Raw genomic sequence first — 18221 nt, 5'->3', positions numbered from 1 at the left:
AGGTGATCAAATACCACCAAAGGAAAGCTCTATTTGTGGGGAAAAAAGGACGCCAATTTTGTTTGGGAGCCACGTCGCACGACCGCGCAATTGTCAAAGCGATGCAGTGCCGAATCGCAAAACCTGGCCTGGGCATTTAGCTGCCTAAAGTTCTGGGGCTTAAGTGGTTAAATATAAAAGTAAAGGTGGAAACACGATGGAGTGAAGAAAATCACCACCGGTAGGTGTAGAAGGCTTACCGGAATGTTTGAACCCAAAAGAACATTCGTTCAGTGGGTCAAACAGGCTTTGTGTGGAATGGCCAATGGGAACTGGATCTTCAGTTGCGCTCCAAACGATAACAGGTTTAATCCAACCGCTGAGGGGAGGATATCCTGGCAAAATATTCTCATGAAGAGCAATGGTTGATATAGTCCCCAAGATGGTGTGAAGGAATGTGGGTCAAAAAATCGTATCTTTCACTATCATGTGCATCAGATCATTAGCGCTACACTTTTTTGGTTTCACTCGCTTTACACATATATTGTCCCTAACTCGCATTCATTCATTCATTCATTCATTCATACTTACATATACTAGAACCAATTTAGACATGAGCCTATTAACCTACCAGCATGTTTTTGGCGTGTGGGAGGAAACACAGGGACTTGCAAACTCCAGGCAGGTAGTGCTGTGTTTTGGGATTTGAATTGGCAACCCCAGTGCTGCCTAAAAAGAAAACAAATGTAGCCACCACATCGAACAGTGATTGGTCACGACTGGTAAGCTGCAATATGCTAAAAAAAAAAATCTTTTGGTTTTAATACCTCCTTTAAATATACAAAGATCCTGAACGCTTGCATTAGCCAGTAAAGCGTATTCCTCCAACTCCAATTTTTTTTAAACCAATCAATGGCTAGTAAAGTACAAGACTCTACTTCCTATAGTCTACGGGTCTAATAAAAGGTCACAAAAATGTGGCCCCTCCCACAAGTTATGTTGCTGGGAGTTTATGGTGCCCTGAATGCCTTCAAGAGAGTCTTATGCTTCTTATATTTTCAGAGACTCCAGAACTAAGATCTCCACATCAGAGTCTGCAAGATGGCTTATTAGACATCTTTCACATGATCAGCCCATTTTTCTGGCGGATCCAATCGGGACCACCCATTGACTTCTATGGGGATGCGGGTGTCAGCGATACATAAGCCATCCAGTGGATCGGATTAAAAGCAGGCGGTCCGTTTTCATCCGATCTCCCCATAGAGGAGAGAGGGGCTCTGACAGGTCTGTCCCTGCACAGTGAGTGTAGATGGACCTCCCATCCACCCACTCAGCGGGAAATCAACGAAGCGATCCCCGCTGAGCTAGAGAAGTCTGTCAAAACGGATCCGCCCCCAGTGTGAAAGGGGTCTTAGTCTTGTAACATATATAAATAAAAAACGGCAAGAGGAGGGATGCTTTCTTGTATTGGCTGCAGCGTTTGGATAAAACTTGGATCTCCAGTGCAGAGACCTCTCAAAGTTCCCAAAAGATTTAGAATCCTGGTTGTTTCCGGTTGCTGCATGTTTCCGTTTTAGCAAACCGAACTGATTGTCATTGAAAGCTTATAAATGATTGCCAGAAACCGTTTTATTTGATCAAATTTTTCTTTCTTTCACCAGCTTGCTTAGTGGCCGAATCTCCTCCTTAAAGGATGAAACTGGAGCAGTGAGTTTCTAGATACATTTGCTACAAATGACTTTTTAAAGTGATCTATAACATGTTATACTTGCCTGCTCTGTGTAATCGTTTTGCACAGAGCATCCCAATCCTCCTCTTCTCGGGTCCCTTGTGGGCACTCTTGATGCGTACCTAATCAAAACTGCTGTATGCTGCAGACTTTTAAAATAGAAACGCGGTGACGTACAACACTATATGATGAGCCGAGAAAAATTAAGTTCAATGATTCGGAGCATGCGTAGGATTTTTGTGCGTTGGAATTGCATACAGACGATCAGAATTTCTGACAAGAACTTTTGTGGACGGAAAAATTGAGAACCAGCTCTCAAAAATTTGTTGTCGGAAATTCCAACAACAAATGTCCGATGGAGCCTACACACGGTCGGAATATCTGACCAAAAGCTCCCATCGAACATTTGTTGTCGGAAATTTCGATCGTGTGTATGCGCCATTAGTGCGCATTGAGAACAACATTGGGGGGGGGGGGGGGGGGGGGTATACTTCCATCAATTTTGAATGGTCCACGGACCACTGGTTGGCAGCCGCTGGTCTACATTACCCCTCCATTGCACAGCTCCTCCCCAGCGCCGCACTGATCGACCCCCGACTGTCCAGGTATCGAATTAAGCATCAGAGCATTTGCCCGAGTACAAGTATCGACACCGATACCAAAACTAGTATCGCCATTGGGACAACCCTAGTACATACCAGCTGATGTGCCCGGAAGCTGGAAATCACTGAAGCAGACACCGCTACTCCAGTGATCTCCACTTGCCTCCGGGTTCCATGCCAAGTGGCTGCCCTGCTGCATTCTGAACACAGGAGGTCACTCGACATGGGCACCATTCAGAGAAGGCTTTACATTTTCTGAATGAATGCAGAGCGTTTTCTGTATGGACGAGGTGGAAAGGTGGGGATATCATGTTTACATGTCTGCCATACCATATTTGCATTATTGTTACATATGCAGATTTCCAGTCCTCTTCGCAATCACTGCAGTCTTGCTTTCTTCTCCCAGCGGAAATAAAACCGGTCACAGAGCTTATTATTTTGAATCGGTTAGGAAGCAGGGCATGCATATGCAATTGTTTAGATATGACTGTTCTCATGTACTATACATAGAAATAGGTTCTTAAAACAACACCTCTTCCTATAGCAAAAGATCACATTAAAAAGCTTGTAGTTTCCTGTGGAAAAAAAAAATGTAAACAATGTTCTATTTTTTTTTTTTTATTTCAGATTTTTATTGATAGAGACCCTACAGTGTTCGCTCCTATACTGAATTTTCTACGCACCAAAGAGCTTGATACCAGGTTAGTCTGTACAGAGTGTATATGTCTCTGCTGGTGAGTAAAAATGTGTCATTGATGTACTACTACAAATATAATTTTTAAAGGATTACCTTAAAGTGTCACTAAAGGCAAAACTTTAGGAGGCGTTTTGGTAGCTTGGCTTGCATACACACAGTCACACAAGTTCTCTGATCTTTTGACTGTCAAGAATGCGGTGACCTACAACACTACGACGAGCTGAGAAAATTAAGTTCAATGCTTCCGAGCATGCGTCGGAATTGCTACAGACGATCGGATTTAAGAACCAGCTCTCAATCTTTTGTTGGCGGAAATTCCGACAGCAAAAGTCCGATGGAGCATACACACGGTCGGAATTTCGGACCAAAAGCTCACATCGGACTTTTCTTGTCGGAATTTCCGATCGTGTGTACGTGGCATTAGACTATATAAATGTATGCAGGGCTTTTTTCCTTAGCGTCTTTCAGGACAGCCACATATGAGAGACCTCGGCTCCGTCCATCTCAGAAAACACTGCCTCAGCCCAGATTAAAAGCATGCTTCTCTGTTCTGGCGTTTCCTCCGGCAGGGAGAAACTGCGGGGAACCGTGGCCTGTATGTCCTGTGAAGGAGACAGAGGTCTCTGGGAAACGTGCTGGGCCTCATGAGAGTTACCTAGCAGCTACACAGTTTCCTACAAATAAATCGAAAATACCTCATGAAGTGGGATTGTATAGGCAACGAATAAAAATTTCAAAAATATATATGAAAAAATAACAATTTATTACAAAAATAGTTACAACATATACAAAAATATCTCGAGCATTATAAGAATATACATAGTACAAAAGCAAAACATGGATGATGCAGATACTGTCCGGCATACGGTACCATCACCATAAGGGAGGTAAAGTTGTAGCTGAAAAGCCGACGCGTTTCGAATGCTACGCATTCTTCATCATGGCATAAAACAAGTATTGCATCTAGAGTAGAGCAAAAAATATTAAATACATTCACATTAAATCATTGTATTCTCTCCATTGAAGTGCAAAAGCACATACACATCCTCTTCCTCGAGTAGGGAAAAGGCATAATTAACAATGAAGAGGACTCACCTATTGCTTAAAAAGCTCCACGCCCAGGAGTGTGGGGCAGAAGGCCCCCGGGTATTCAGGGACGCCGATGTCTCCTATGGCAGGTTGCACCATTTAAAACAAATCCCCATTTGAATGTCACTCATAGAGTGGATAGAACCAATTGGTTCAATTTGGGTGGTGTTTTTGCAGTCCTATATAAAGGAGATATATCAAAAGCTTGTGTCAAAAATAATAACCCAGCATTTGAGCCTCAAATAACTGGTTGGGAATTGTATTCCAAACCGTTCATGGAAAACTCACCACCAGTAGTTTGAAGTCTTTGTATCCAAAAAAGGGGAGAGCCGGGTGCAGGTAAATCCTGAAAAGATTTGGGTTGCCCAGACAGATTCCCCTTGGAGAGGAAAGACAGCTCCTTGTTCTCCTACATATGGAGAGGGAATGACACCACCCAACCCTCTTGGCCCTCCTTAAGTACTTACCTTAACTGTATTCAGGTGCTGTAGTCCTCCCCCTCATCACCCATCAATTGAAGCATGTTGTTCCTGAGAAGCCATGTATGGCTCCTTATTATTTTCAAGCAAACCGCCGCTGTTACAAGGCGCATTGTAGCGCCGTCATTCGGTGTATACAGATCCGCGTCATTTCCGGAACCGGAAGTATCGCCGCGGCCATTTTGGTAATGGGATTCGAGTGCCAATCGATTCACCGTTGTGAATTGCCATTCGATTGCCACTCGAATGCCACCCCTAAGGGACTAAGTTGTCACTCGACTCGCCATCGCGAATTGCCATTCGATTGCAATTCGATTGCCACACAATTCGCCCCCGTAGCCATTTTATTGGTTGGTTAAATCAGGGATATCTGAAAACCTCTCAGCCGGATCCGGAAATTCCCCGGCGGCCATTTTACAAAAGGGCATAGACCTGAATTGGACGTTTGATGTATGTCTTGTTAGAGAGTAGCAACTTGATTGAAAGGGTGCAACTATAGGGGGTGATAGTAGGAGGATAAAAACGTTCAAAAGATGACCTTGATCACAGTTTGAAACAGTCATCACAAGGGCAAAATCGAGCCCGAGTTTGTGTGTGTTATGGTAAGGCACTATTCTCCTGTAGTTCTTGAATGAACCACTGGGAGACCTTTGGGAGAAAAAAGCCACAGCTGCCTTCTATATCTACCCAAGGGGATATGACTATCCCCCTTTCGGTAAATTTAATGACATTTGGGTACAAAGCCCAAAGTCTCCCCTGGCAGCTGATGAGTCAAACAAATTGAGGAAAAATGGAAAACAACCTGCAGAATGGCCATAGAGACACCGATGTCCACTCGACCGGGGTGGTTGGCCCGTGACCCACACCTCCGAGCTATAGAACCAAGAGAGCAAATTTAGGTTAAGTGCAAAAAAGAAAAACAAATATCAAAATCCCAATTATGACAAAGAATCCCTTCAAATCAGTCCGCATGAATACGGTGGAAGAGAAACATCGAGTCAAACAACATATCAATTATAATAAGAATAAGCGAAAAACAAACAAACCCTCCCTATTTCTAAGTGTCATATATGTGCTGGGCCCTAACCTGAAAATGTCTATTGCGTTCACAGTGAAGGGGAAAGGGGGAAAGATTTGGAAAATGTGGGCAAAGTCATCCAGGAAATCAAAATCGGGGACGACATTCTTCATCCCCGCTTGAGATCCTAATCTGTTTTGCCAGAAGAAAAACCCTCCAAAAAAGGCCTAAAACTCTCACTTTCGTTGAGGCCGGGAGGTGTAGTAGCCTTTAAATATCTAATCCAACGCATTTCGCGCTGCAGTAGAGTTTTGTTCCAATCACCCCCCCGTAGGGGAATGTGAATGCGGTCCAACACAGTGAAATTTAGGTCAGGCATGTGATAGCCGTGATGCTTGGCTATATGTCGACCCAATGGGAGATAGAGATTACAAATGCGCATAGAATGCATATGTTTCTCTATCTCCCATTGGGTCGACATATAGCCAAGCATCACGGCTATCATATGCCTGACCTAAATTTCACTGTGTTGGACCGCATTCACATTCCCCTACGGGGGGGTGATTGGAACAAAACTCTACTGCAGCGCGAAATGCGTTGGATTAGATATTTAAAGGCTACTACACCTCCCGGCCTCAACGAAAGTGAGAGTTTTAGGCCTTTTTTGGAGGGTTTTTCTTCTGGCAAAACAGATTAGGATCTCAAGCGGGGATGAAGAATGTCGTCCCCGATTTTGATTTCCTGGATGACTTTGCCCACATTTTCCAAATCTTTCCCCCTTTCCCCTTCACTGTGAACGCAATAGACATTTTCAGGTTAGGGCCCAGCACATATATGACACTTAGAAATAGGGAGGGTTTGTTTGTTTTTCGCTTATTCTTATTATAATTGATATGTTGTTTGACTCGATGTTTCTCTTCCACCGTATTCATGCGGACTGATTTGAAGGGATTCTTTGTCATAATTGGGATTTTGATATTTGTTTTTCTTTTTTGCACTTAACCTAAATTTGCTCTCTTGGTTCTATAGCTCGGAGGTGTGGGTCACGGGCCAACCACCCCGGTCGAGTGGACATCGGTGTCTCTATGGCCATTCTGCAGGTTGTTTTCCATTTTTCCTCAATTTGTTTGACTCATCAGCTGCCAGGGGAGACTTTGGGCTTTGTACCCAAATGTCATTAAATTTACCGAAAGGGGGATAGTCATATCCCCTTGGGTAGATATAGAAGGCAGCTGTGGCTTTTTTCTCCCAAAGGTCTCCCAGTGGTTCATTCAAGAACTACAGGAGAATAGTGCCTTACCATAACACACACAAACTCGGGCTCGATTTTGCCCTTGTGATGACTGTTTCAAACTGTGATCAAGGTCATCTTTTGAACGTTTTTATCCTCCTACTATCACCCCCTATAGTTGCACCCTTTCAATCAAGTTGCTACTCTCTAACAAGACATACATCAAACGTCCAATTCAGGTCTATGCCCTTTTGTAAAATGGCCGCCGGGGAATTTCCGGATCCGGCTGAGAGGTTTTCAGATATCCCTGATTTAACCAACCAATAAAATGGCTACGGGGGCGAATTGTGTGGCAATCGAATTGCAATCGAATGGCAATTCGCGATGGCGAGTCGAGTGACAACTTAGTCCCTTAGGGGTGGCATTCGAGTGGCAATCGAATGGCAATTCACAACGGTGAATCGATTGGCACTCGAATCCCATTACCAAAATGGCCGCGGCGATACTTCCGGTTCCGGAAATGACGCGGATCTGTATACACCGAATGACGGCGCTACAATGCGCCTTGTAACAGCGGCGGTTTGCTTGAAAATAATAAGGAGCCATACATGGCTTCTCAGGAACAACATGCTTCAATTGATGGGTGATGAGGGGGAGGACTACAGCACCTGAATACAGTTAAGGTAAGTACTTAAGGAGGGCCAAGAGGGTTGGGTGGTGTCATTCCCTCTCCATATGTAGGAGAACAAGGAGCTGTCTTTCCTCTCCAAGGGGAATCTGTCTGGGCAACCCAAATCTTTTCAGGATTTACCTGCACCCGGCTCTCCCCTTTTTTGGATACAAAGACTTCAAACTACTGGTGGTGAGTTTTCCATGAACGGTTTGGAATACAATTCCCAACCAGTTATTTGAGGCTCAAATGCTGGGTTATTATTTTTGACACAAGCTTTTGATATATCTCCTTTATATAGGACTGCAAAAACACCACCCAAATTGAACCAATTGGTTCTATCCACTCTATGAGTGACATTCAAATGGGGATTTGTTTTAAATGGTGCAACCTGCCATAGGAGACATCGGCGTCCCTGAATACCCGGGGGCCTTCTGCCCCACACTCCTGGGCGTGGAGCTTTTTAAGCAATAGGTGAGTCCTCTTCATTGTTAATTATGCCTTTTCCCTACTCGAGGAAGAGGATGTGTATGTGCTTTTGCACTTCAATGGAGAGAATACAATGATTTAATGTGAATGTATTTAATATTTTTTGCTCTACTCTAGATGCAATACTTGTTTTATGCCATGATGAAGAATGCGTAGCATTCGAAACGCGTCGGCTTTTCAGCTACAACTTTACCTCCCTTATGGTGATGGTACCGTATGCCGGACAGTATCTGCATCATCCATGTTTTGCTTTTGTACTATGTATATTCTTATAATGCTCGAGATATTTTTGTATATGTTGTAACTATTTTTGTAATAAATTGTTATTTTTTCATATATATTTTTGAAATTTTTATTCGTTGCCTATACAATCCCACTTCATGAGGTATTTTCGATTTATTTGTAGTACTATGGGATGATGGCAACTACATGCTATCATATGTGAGTTGGTTCTTTTTTGCTACACAGTTTCCTTGCCATCCCAGCTTCTTCCGAAAAGTTGTCAAGGAAATCTTCGGGCGCCCACTTTCAGCTTCTCGGAGGGAGGCTCAGGAGGAGGCGCTGCCACCCCTCGCATTTTTTATTTTCTTTTTGCAGCCCGCGATGGCAGCAGGGCAGTGTGGTGGGTGATGTATTTTCTGGTTGGGGGGGGGGGGGGGTGTATACTTCTCCTTGATCTGCGGCTTCCGGTTCCAGTCACAGATGCTGAAGGCGGGCCGGGCTTTGGCTGATGGGGAGCCGGATGGGTTGCACAGTGCAGCCGAAGGCTCCAGAGGCAGGACCATGCTTTCCTCGGTGGGAGTGTGTCAGAAGCAGGGGCTATCCTGGTGGCTCTGGGCGATGCCAGCATCGGTCATCTTAAGGTAAGAGGGACCCAGAGGGGTGTGCCCCTTACCTGTTTGTCACCTGCAGCTCCACAGGTGGTGGTCCCTTTTGGTGGTTGGAGGGGGCACATGGTAGTCGGTGGTTCTATGTGCCTTCACCAGCGGTGTAGGGTAGTGCACCGTTCCTGCTTGCCAACCCCTCCAGAGGGGAGGGGGCCAGAGAATTCCAATGCAGTTAACGCTAATGCCAGGCAGCTCTGGGGTCACTGGTGCGTTCAACCATGACATTGGAGTCCTGCAGGTGCGAGACTCTTAGGCTGAGTTAGAGGCCCTGGATGGTGAAACCAGTAGGCCTCCTCAATTAGAAAGCTTCCTTGGAAGAAGTGGAGGATTTTTCAAAGTAGGGCGGTTAAGCCCCTGTCCGCCCGTGGCCCCCACGCCCACCAGGCGCCCTAACGCCCGGTAGCAGCCCACCCCCCTCCCTGGCTGGCAGCGACAGCAACCGATGACGGAGCCTGGGGGAGCAGTGGGGGATGGTGGTCCAGTCCAGGAGGTCTTGGAAGTGCTAGAGGAAGTTGCAGGGTCCAGCCCCTCTGAAGGCTTGGGTTCAAAACTCTCTGCTGCCAACAGACGCAGTCTTGTTCCAAAAATCAAGACATACCGACCTAGTCTTGAGAGACAGAGGGGCACTGTTGGGTTCCATGATCAAGAGAATTAACTCTTTTTCTGAAAGGGACCTGGGAGGTTTACCTTAGGGAACTTAAGACCTACCCTGGTATTTTTTTTTGTGGGAGCAACTGCGCTAATAAATATAAACAAACCAATGCTCATAAGTGATACACATGTATGAACAGATAAATGAAAATAAAGCTGCACCTTACTGTGAATAATTGTACAGTGGTTACATAGAAAAGAAATTGAGAATCAAATAGATCCTAAAGATCATGACACAATTGATTGTCCATGAATATTGCAAAACGTGAAATCAAAAAATAAATAAATGGACGTAGTCTTTGAAAAAACAACGTAAGTCCTGTTCACCAGTGCAGTGAAAGAAGAAGAAAAAAACAGTCCACAGGTGTTGATCATAAATTGTGGTGACGGAGCTGCGGTGGCTCAACGCGATTGGCACTGCGCTGACAAGCCATTCACCTCTGCAGCTAGGGGTTCGGATCCCGGTCTCGGCTTCATGTGAATTGAGTTTGGTGGTCTCAGCCCGGCTCCCGGTGGGTGTGCTATGCAGGGTAAGCCTGTGCTTAGTACGCCCACCCCCCTCCCACAAAAACCACCACACTTACACATGCACTCTAAATTGGGTTAACACACGCACTTTGACCACGCGGTCTCTAAAAGAGAGGCGAAGGACTAATGGGGCTGGTTGAGTGGGCTAATCCTCTCACTCCCTTATAGGGAGTCCCTCTGCCCCGTTGGGCTTCAAAGCGGAGCAGGTAGGGCGGGCTGTGTGGGAGGACCCCCTCACACACCCGCCATTGCCACGCGGGACATGGAGAAAGGTGGCAGATTGCCTCTGGGGGAGGCCTGCCTACTCCCAACTCCTGCAGTCCGGCTCCTCTCTCGAGTACACGCACAAAATACACTTTAAAAAAAAAAAAAAAAAAAAAAAAAAAAAAAAAAAAAATAAATTGTGGTGACAATCCAATAGAAAAAAGAGCCTCCACCGTAAGATTAGTGTATCTGCTTACCCTGGTATTTACACTGGTGTCTGACACAATTGCTGGCACACACAAAAGCACGGACAGTAAAGAGGTTGTCCGCCAGGGCTGCAGCCTTGGCCAATTCGATAAGGAATTCCTTTTAGTGCAAGACTTTGTAGGGGATGGCGCGTTTTGGTTTGTGCAGTATCCCTCCCACAGGGGACCTGCCTTTTGTCCAGGGCTTGACGCAATTCCTGGTCGCACAGCAAACAGGAAGAGGCCCTTCTCGTGAAATGGAACAGATCCCGTAGGGACTTGCTTTTTTCAGTAGGAATGCTGTTTCCTCCCGACTATTACAGGGCCTCTTTGTTTGTAACATTCCTAAGGTGGAGAACTTCACAAGTTGCTCAGATTGGCAGTCGAAATGGAGGTAGAGACTTCCACTGGCAGTTGCAGGCACTTTCCTTTTGGCCTCATCTCCTCTCCGTGGATCTTTTCCAAGGGAGAAGGCTAGGGTTTTTTCCTGTCTCTTAAGTGGATCTCAGTAGTGGGACGGGGGCCTACTTGAATGCTCTTGCACTTTCTAAAAAAGAAGGGCGGTTAACCCCGGGGACAGGGTTTTTTTTTTTTCTCTTCTTTTTCTTCTTTTCTCTTCTAGAGGCCTGGGGTGGCTTATAATTGTAAAAAAAAAAAACAGCTTGTTCCCTCCTGGCTCGTCCAGTTTTGCGTATGTATTTTTTTTGCAGCAGAAAGATCCAAAGGATAAATAAGGCCATGAGGCTGTGTTGCATCCAGCCAGTGTCTGTGAGACAGGCCAGGTCGACATGGGCTTGTTGACCTTTGTCATCCCAGCGGTGCAGTGGGCGTTTCTCTTCTTCCACTCCCCAACAGATTTTCATCCAGGGAGTGTAAGTGAACCGGTGAAAGGGATGGCGCTCTCGGTTAAATGTCGTCGCTTAGAGCTGGCATTGCCCCAGGTGCTATGCTGTCACCCTTACCTCCCCCGCTTGCCTGCATTCTTACCGGTGGCCAGAGAACACTTCTCTCGTTCTCTAAAGGCCATGGTTCCTGGTCATGAGGGCACAGGCGTGCTCAGCTCAGTAGCATAGTGGTCTGCACTCCTACCTAGAAAGGCTCCGGTTTCAGATCCCAAAGATGGTATCGCCTACTTAAAGCTTACATTGTAAATCAACAGCATATATTGAATTTAGGCGAATGCTTATTGGCTAATGAGCTTGGGTATTTCCCTTACAACGTTGCCCCCAGGGAGGGGGAACCTGGGGGTCTGGCTACTAAGGTAGTTGCTAAAGACTAAGGGATTCTCAGTCCGGTTACTATCCATGCTGCAGGGATGGGCAGTACAGAGCCTCTGTAGTTGGCACGCTGGCTTGTCAACACTGGGGTTGTGGAGTCGGATCCCAGCCATGGCATCAGGCTCCTGCAGGGTTTTTTAGACTTGCATTAGGTGCAAAGTACAGTGGTTTAGTGGTTGGCACTTTCGCCTAGCAGCGGTTCATATCCCAATCATGACACTACCTGCCTGAGTCTGTGCCTGCTTGGGTTTCCTCTGTATACTCCAGTTTCCTCCCACAAAAAAAGGCCCTCGTGGGAACCCCCCTTTGAACTTTTAGTACATGTGTCAATAAGGCGATTCCTTCTGTGTTGTGTTTTTTTTTTTTTTTTTACAGGGACTAAAGTAAAAGAGAGAACCACTAGGAGTACCTAAAAGGGCAAGATCGCTTAAGTTAGCCATTGGCCAAACCTATATGTTGGGGAGATCTCAGAGGACACTAAGGCTCCCTCCACTAGTGATAGGGCTACTTTTCGGGCGGGTAAGGCTGGTGCTACAGTGCTGCAGCAATGTGATCCAGCTCTCCCACCTTTTGCTTGACACTATGGGTTGGACCTGTTCTCACCAAAAGGATCAGGCTTTTGGACACCGGGTCCTGCAAGCCATAGTCCCACCCTAAGGGTAAGTGCTTGCCTATCCTTGTATCATAGGTGGCTATCATGAAAGACGCTAGGGGAAAACTAAAGTTACTTACTGGTAACGTCTTTTCCAAGAGTCTTTCAGGACAGCACAGTGTACCCACCCTGGTTGGTTTCCTTGTGGGTTCCTGACTCGGGTAATATATTATGTATGATGTGTTCTTGTGTCACCCCAACTGGCCGAAGTTTCTCTGGAAGAACTGAGGAGCCGCCGGGGAAGCATGCTATTAATCTGGGCTGAGGCGGTGTTTTCTGAGAAAGGAGGAGCTGAGGTCTCTTAGGTGGGTGTCCTGGAAAAGACGTTGCCAGTATGTAAACAAAAAAAGGAGGCTGGTATGAGATGGATATGAGAGGTAGTGTCTCGGTCCCAAAAAGTATTGAACAACTTATTTAAAGCCCACGGGACCTTTTGAGTCACACCTCAAGCACAGGTAAAATATACAAAAATGTATTCACATTCATTTAAAAAACGACAAGTCATACATGTATAGAAAATCTAGAAGTACATTCTAAATACTGTGCAGTTCAATTACTGAAACTTTTGCATAGAACCTATATGGTCTGACCATATAAATTCTGTGCACAAGTTTCAGTAATTGAACTGCACAGTATTTAGAATGTACTTCTATCTTTGATACACGTATGACTTGCTGTTTTTTAAATGAATGTGATTTTTTATTTTTTTTGTATATTTTACCTGTGCTTGAGGTGTGACTCAAAAGGTCCCATGGGCTTTAAATAAGTTTGTTTGTTTGTTACCAGTAAGTAACTTTATTTTATTTTTTCTCGGAGAATAGGTGTAGTAACTCAACCACACCCGCCACTGAACTGCATTGAATGATGGGTGTGGCCAAATTGCACTTGAACAGTGGGAGGATCTTAACCACTTAAGCCCCTGACCTTTAGGCAGCTAAATGCCCAGGCCAGGTTTTGCGATTCGGCACTGCGTCGCTTTAACAGACAATTGCGCGGTCGTGCGACGTGGCTCCCAAACAGAATTGGCGTCCTTTTTTCCCCACAAATAGAGCTTTCTTTTGGTGATATTTGATCACCTCTGCGGTTTTTATTTTTTGCGCTATAAACAAAAATAGAGCGACAATTTTGAAAGAAATGCAATATTTTTGACTTTTTGCTGTAATAAATATCCCCCAAAAACATATATCAATTTTTTTTTTTTTCCTCAGTTTAGGCCGATACGTATTCTTCTACCTATTTTTGGTAAAACAAATCGCAATAAGCGTTTATCGGTTGGTTTGCGCAAAATTTATAGCGTTTACAAAATAGGGGATATTTTTATTGCATTTTTATAAATTTTTTGTTTTTTTTTTTTTACTACTAATGGCGGCGATCAGCGATTTTTTTTTTTCGTGACTGCGGCATTATGGCGGAGACTTCGGACAATTTTGACACATTTTTGGGACCATTGTCATTTTCACAGCAAAAAATGCATTTAAATTGCATTCTTTATTGTGAAAATGACAGTTGCAGTTTGGGAGTTAACCACAGGGGGCGCTGAACGTGTTAGGCTTCACCTAGTGTGTGTTTACAACAGTAGGGGGGTGTGGCTGTAGATCTGATGTTATTGATTGTGTCTCCCCTATAAAGGGTATGACACGATCGATGCGCCGCCACAGTGAAGCACGGGGAAGCCGTGTTTACATACGGCTCTCCCCGTTCTTCAGCTCCGGGGAGCGATCGCGACAGAGAGGCTATAAACGAATAGCCGCGCCGGCGTCCCGGATCGCTCCCCGAGGTAAGCCACCCGCCGCACGCAGCGGGGCGGGGGGTCCCGATCGGACCCCCGACCCGCGGAAAGGCAATGACGTATATATACACCCATCTGCCTGTCCGTGCCATTTCGCGGATGTAAATAGTCGTGCGGCGAGCGTTAAGTGGTTAAAGGGGCAATAAATACCAGGGGTGCGCTACGTTCAGAGTGCAAGGTTTAGGGGTGAGCTATGTACAGTGTGCCAGAATTGGCTCTCTATTACAGGCTGTTCACCATTTTTTTAACAATTAACTTATAAAGCTGTGTTTGTGTCCAGAGTTCCACTATAAACAAGCTTGTCTGTCTCTTCTTCCTGTCTTGTAGAGGTGTGAACATCTCCCTTCTGTTACATGAGGCTGAGTTTTATGGCATCACTCCTCTAGGTAAATATTCTGCTTCTTTCTTTCTTTCTTTCTTTCTTTCTTTCTTTCTTTCTTTCTTTCTTTTGTTGTATTTTGGTAACCAATTCTACCCTTTTTCCTTTCAGTGAGACGCTTGCAGCTGTGCGAGGAGTTGGAGCGCTCTTCATGCGGCAGCGTGCTGTTTAATGGATACCTCCCACCCCCTGGTAAGAGATTCTGACAGATGTGGAAATGTTTTGACCTCTAAAACTTTATTGATTGTTCAGATGGTGCACCTAATGAAAAACATTTATTTTCAGGCTGCCACCATTAATGTTTTCTGGTACAGGAGACTGACCTAATAACATGTCACTGTCACAGAAATAACTGACCCATTATGCTTTACTCATAATATGCTCTGGTTCTAGGGGGAATGACTTATTATAATTGTGCTGTAATTAATACTGTCTGCTGCTGGCGGTGGCTAGTTTGCTTAAAATGCGCGCACACGCACATTTTAAATATTTTATTATATCTTTATCCAAAAAAATGTGGATAGTCTTTAAATGTCTCACTTTCCATTGCTGAAGTATCTATTTTAAATTTGTTTTATTTCTAGTGTTTCCAGCAAAGAAAAGGAACCGTCACAGTGTTTCTGGACTGCAGGTCAGCTCTAGAGGTGGAGGAAGTGAGCGGGCTCCTGTACGAAGGAGTAACACCATGCCCCCCAACTTGGGGGGTGCTGGTATCCTGGGGCGCTTGTTAGAAGAGAGGAATTATGGCAATGCAGGAGGTTTGTATCATACCCATGCTATAAGGCGTTACTAACTAAATGGAAGGGTACGCCTCTCTGTTCTGTTTTCAAAACGTTTCGTAGTCTAGTGCAGGGGTCTCCAAACTTTTCAATCAAAGGGCCAGTTTATTGTTCTTCAGCCTTTAGGAGGGCCTGATTGTGGCCAGCGGGGGCAGAAAAAGCCCCGGGCCCAGCATTGGTGAGAATAAATATGGCCTCATAGTTTGCGGTCAGTAGGATAAGGAGTAGTGCCCCTCTTAGTAGGAGTAATTGTATATCATCCTTGGTATCGGTGGAAGAAAAAGTGCCCCCTTGTTGGAGTAAGTGGGGGAAAATAGTGCCTCATATCAGTGGGAGAAATAAAGCCCTGAGGGCCGGATAAAGGCTAGCAAGGGGCCGCAGTTTGGAGACCCGTGGTCTCCAAGCTTTGGCCTGGGGGCTGGTTGTGTTCCTTTGCGTGCCTTAATCCAGCTGTTGAGGCAATATTCCTACCAACACTGGGACACAATTCCTGCCACTGACACTAACAATGGGGCACAAATTTCTGCCAATGACCTCAACAATGGGGCACTATTCCTCCCACTGACATTCACTATTTCTCCCCCTAATACCAAAGAATGTGGTATTGATTACTCATGCTGGGCACAGTTTGGGGCCCCTAAAGTACATTAACCACTTTAATACAGAGTACTTTTACCCCCTTCCTACCCAGGCCAATTTTCAGTGCTGTTGCACTTTCAATGAAGATTGCACCATCATGCAACACTGCATGAAAACTTACTTTTTATCAAGACAGAGCTTTCTTTTGGTGTTATTTAATCACCACTGTGATTTTTATTTTTTTCTAAACAAACAAAAAAAAAGATCATCTTCTTCCCTTTTTTTTTTTTTTTTTTTTTTTTTTCTCCTTCACTGATGTGCACTGAAAGGCAGCACTGATGGGCAATGATAGGCACTGATTAGCATCACCGGTTGGGTACAATCAGGCATCACGAATGGGACTGCACTAATAATTGGGGCACTTATTATCGTTTATCGGCTCTACTCTCTTCTCTTTGCGCGTGATCAGCTAACAATCGGCGCTGCTAGTTGCTGATAACCGGCATTTCCTATTTACACTGTGATCTGCTGTGATTGGACACTGCTGATCACATGGTAAAGAGCCTACGTCATGGGCTCTTTACTGTGATGCGCTGTGTCCGTGGGACATACCGCAGCACAGGTCGCCCTGTTCTGAAGGACGTCATGGTGGGAACTAGATAGGAAAATTTGGAGACCCCTGGTCTAGTGGCACATGCTATGTAGACCTTTTTAATTTGACTCTATGGCCATATGCATACTACTTGAATGTTAGCAGGTATACATAAGGTAACATATTGGATTGTATATACAACATGTAATAAGGTGTTTCTTTCATTGGAGGAGAAGCAGACATCTGGGTTATAGATATTGTGTAGTAGTAGTAGTAGGTCTATATACATTTTTTAACATGCAGGTTCTATAATTCTGTGCTCTGCTCTGTTCCCAGTAAAATCAACAAGCGATGCATTGTATGGCAGATGACGAAATAAAAGGGCAAAACTACATTGTTTGTGTTTTCCTCCATCTGCAAGAGAAGCTTTGCTTAAAACCTGGAGGAATGAGGCTCAGCTTATGAGTCTCGAACACCTTCAGCTCATATCTATTGTGACAATTTATTTGCCATCTCCTGACATATATTACTGTGGAAAAAACATAAAAAAATACTGCGCTGTCCCTTTAAACAATAAACAGCAGCCAGAACAGCAAAAAGACAGTTGGAAACAGAAAAGACAAATATAAGTGCAGCGCTAATAAACGATCTCAGAATAAACTAAGATTGGGTAGTGGTCATGTGACAAACATAATAAACCTGTGAAGAGAGTTGATCATATAAATCAAATATATATAACACCGGTGAAGGGACATAATCAAATGAGTCCATAATACAAATAAATTGTGTATATAAAGTGAGCGTGAAGTCCACAGAAAAAATAAATCAAACGTGTGAATAAGTCCAGACACATAAAATTAATTATCATGGCAACCTTATGGCATCAAAAGATGAAAATGGATATGAAGAAAGGTTGCAAATGGATTATCCACCACCAATTGGATGAAGGCTCACCGGAGAGCTTGGACTCAAAAGGACGTATGCCTGAGGAGTCGACAAAGCTTGTGGTGAAGTACACCAAGAAATTAGGATATCCGTGTAGGCGACCTCTGGCTGGGAATCGGGTATTCCTATGGCTTTCCAGGACGGTGACCCGCAGGGTAGTCAACCAAGGAGTGGGGTGGATAAACTCTCCCGTGTAATGTGGTTAGGAAGAAAAATTAAGGGCCACATGGGGTAATGCCATTGAGTAAAGGGGTATTTATTGAATTAAAAAAAACACTCACATTTGTGAAGATAAAAAAGCTCTTTGGTACAATTGACGCAATGACATGAGCGGAGCCCATCCTGGCGCGGTTGATATCCTTCTTTTTTTTTTTTTTTTCTGTTGACTTCACGTTTACTTTATATACACAGTTTATTTATATTGTCGACTCCTTTTGATTATGTCCCTTCACAGATCTCTATTATATATTTGATTTATATGATCAGCTCTCTTCACATATTTTACATATATATGACAGGAGTTCTTGGTTAGAGCCCTTCAGGAAGGTTTGTCACATTCCCATCTAAGCCCTGATGAAGGGGAAGTTTTTGACACCTGAAATGCATTGGTTACATTTTATTATCATGTTGTCTTATTTTCATCTACAGTAAATGACTCTTAAAGCGGAGCTCCACCCTAAAGTGGATCTCCCGCTGATTGGAACCCCCCCCTCCGGTGTCACATTTGACAC

The 18221-nt window shown here is 44.5% G+C and overlaps 1 protein-coding gene across 1 annotated transcript in view; it reads left to right on the top strand.

Annotated features, from left to right (window-relative positions):
- Positions 1-18221, top strand: part of SHKBP1 (SH3KBP1 binding protein 1) — a 50019-nt gene that overhangs the window by 9189 nt on the left and 22609 nt on the right. Inside the window, exons 3-7 of the mRNA XM_040323153.1 lie at positions 1641-1686; positions 2938-3011; positions 14544-14602; positions 14707-14787; positions 15180-15353. Of these exons, the coding sequence (XP_040179087.1) occupies positions 1641-1686; positions 2938-3011; positions 14544-14602; positions 14707-14787; positions 15180-15353 (434 nt within the window). The remainder of the gene's footprint in view (positions 1-1640; positions 1687-2937; positions 3012-14543; positions 14603-14706; positions 14788-15179; positions 15354-18221) is intronic.

The sequence above is a fragment of the Rana temporaria genome, chromosome 9 (assembly GCF_905171775.1).
Source record: "Rana temporaria chromosome 9, aRanTem1.1, whole genome shotgun sequence".
NCBI lineage: Eukaryota > Metazoa > Chordata > Amphibia > Anura > Ranidae > Rana > Rana temporaria.
The sequence above is the reverse complement of the archived record's forward strand: the minus strand, read 5'-3'. Positions and strand labels throughout refer to the sequence as shown.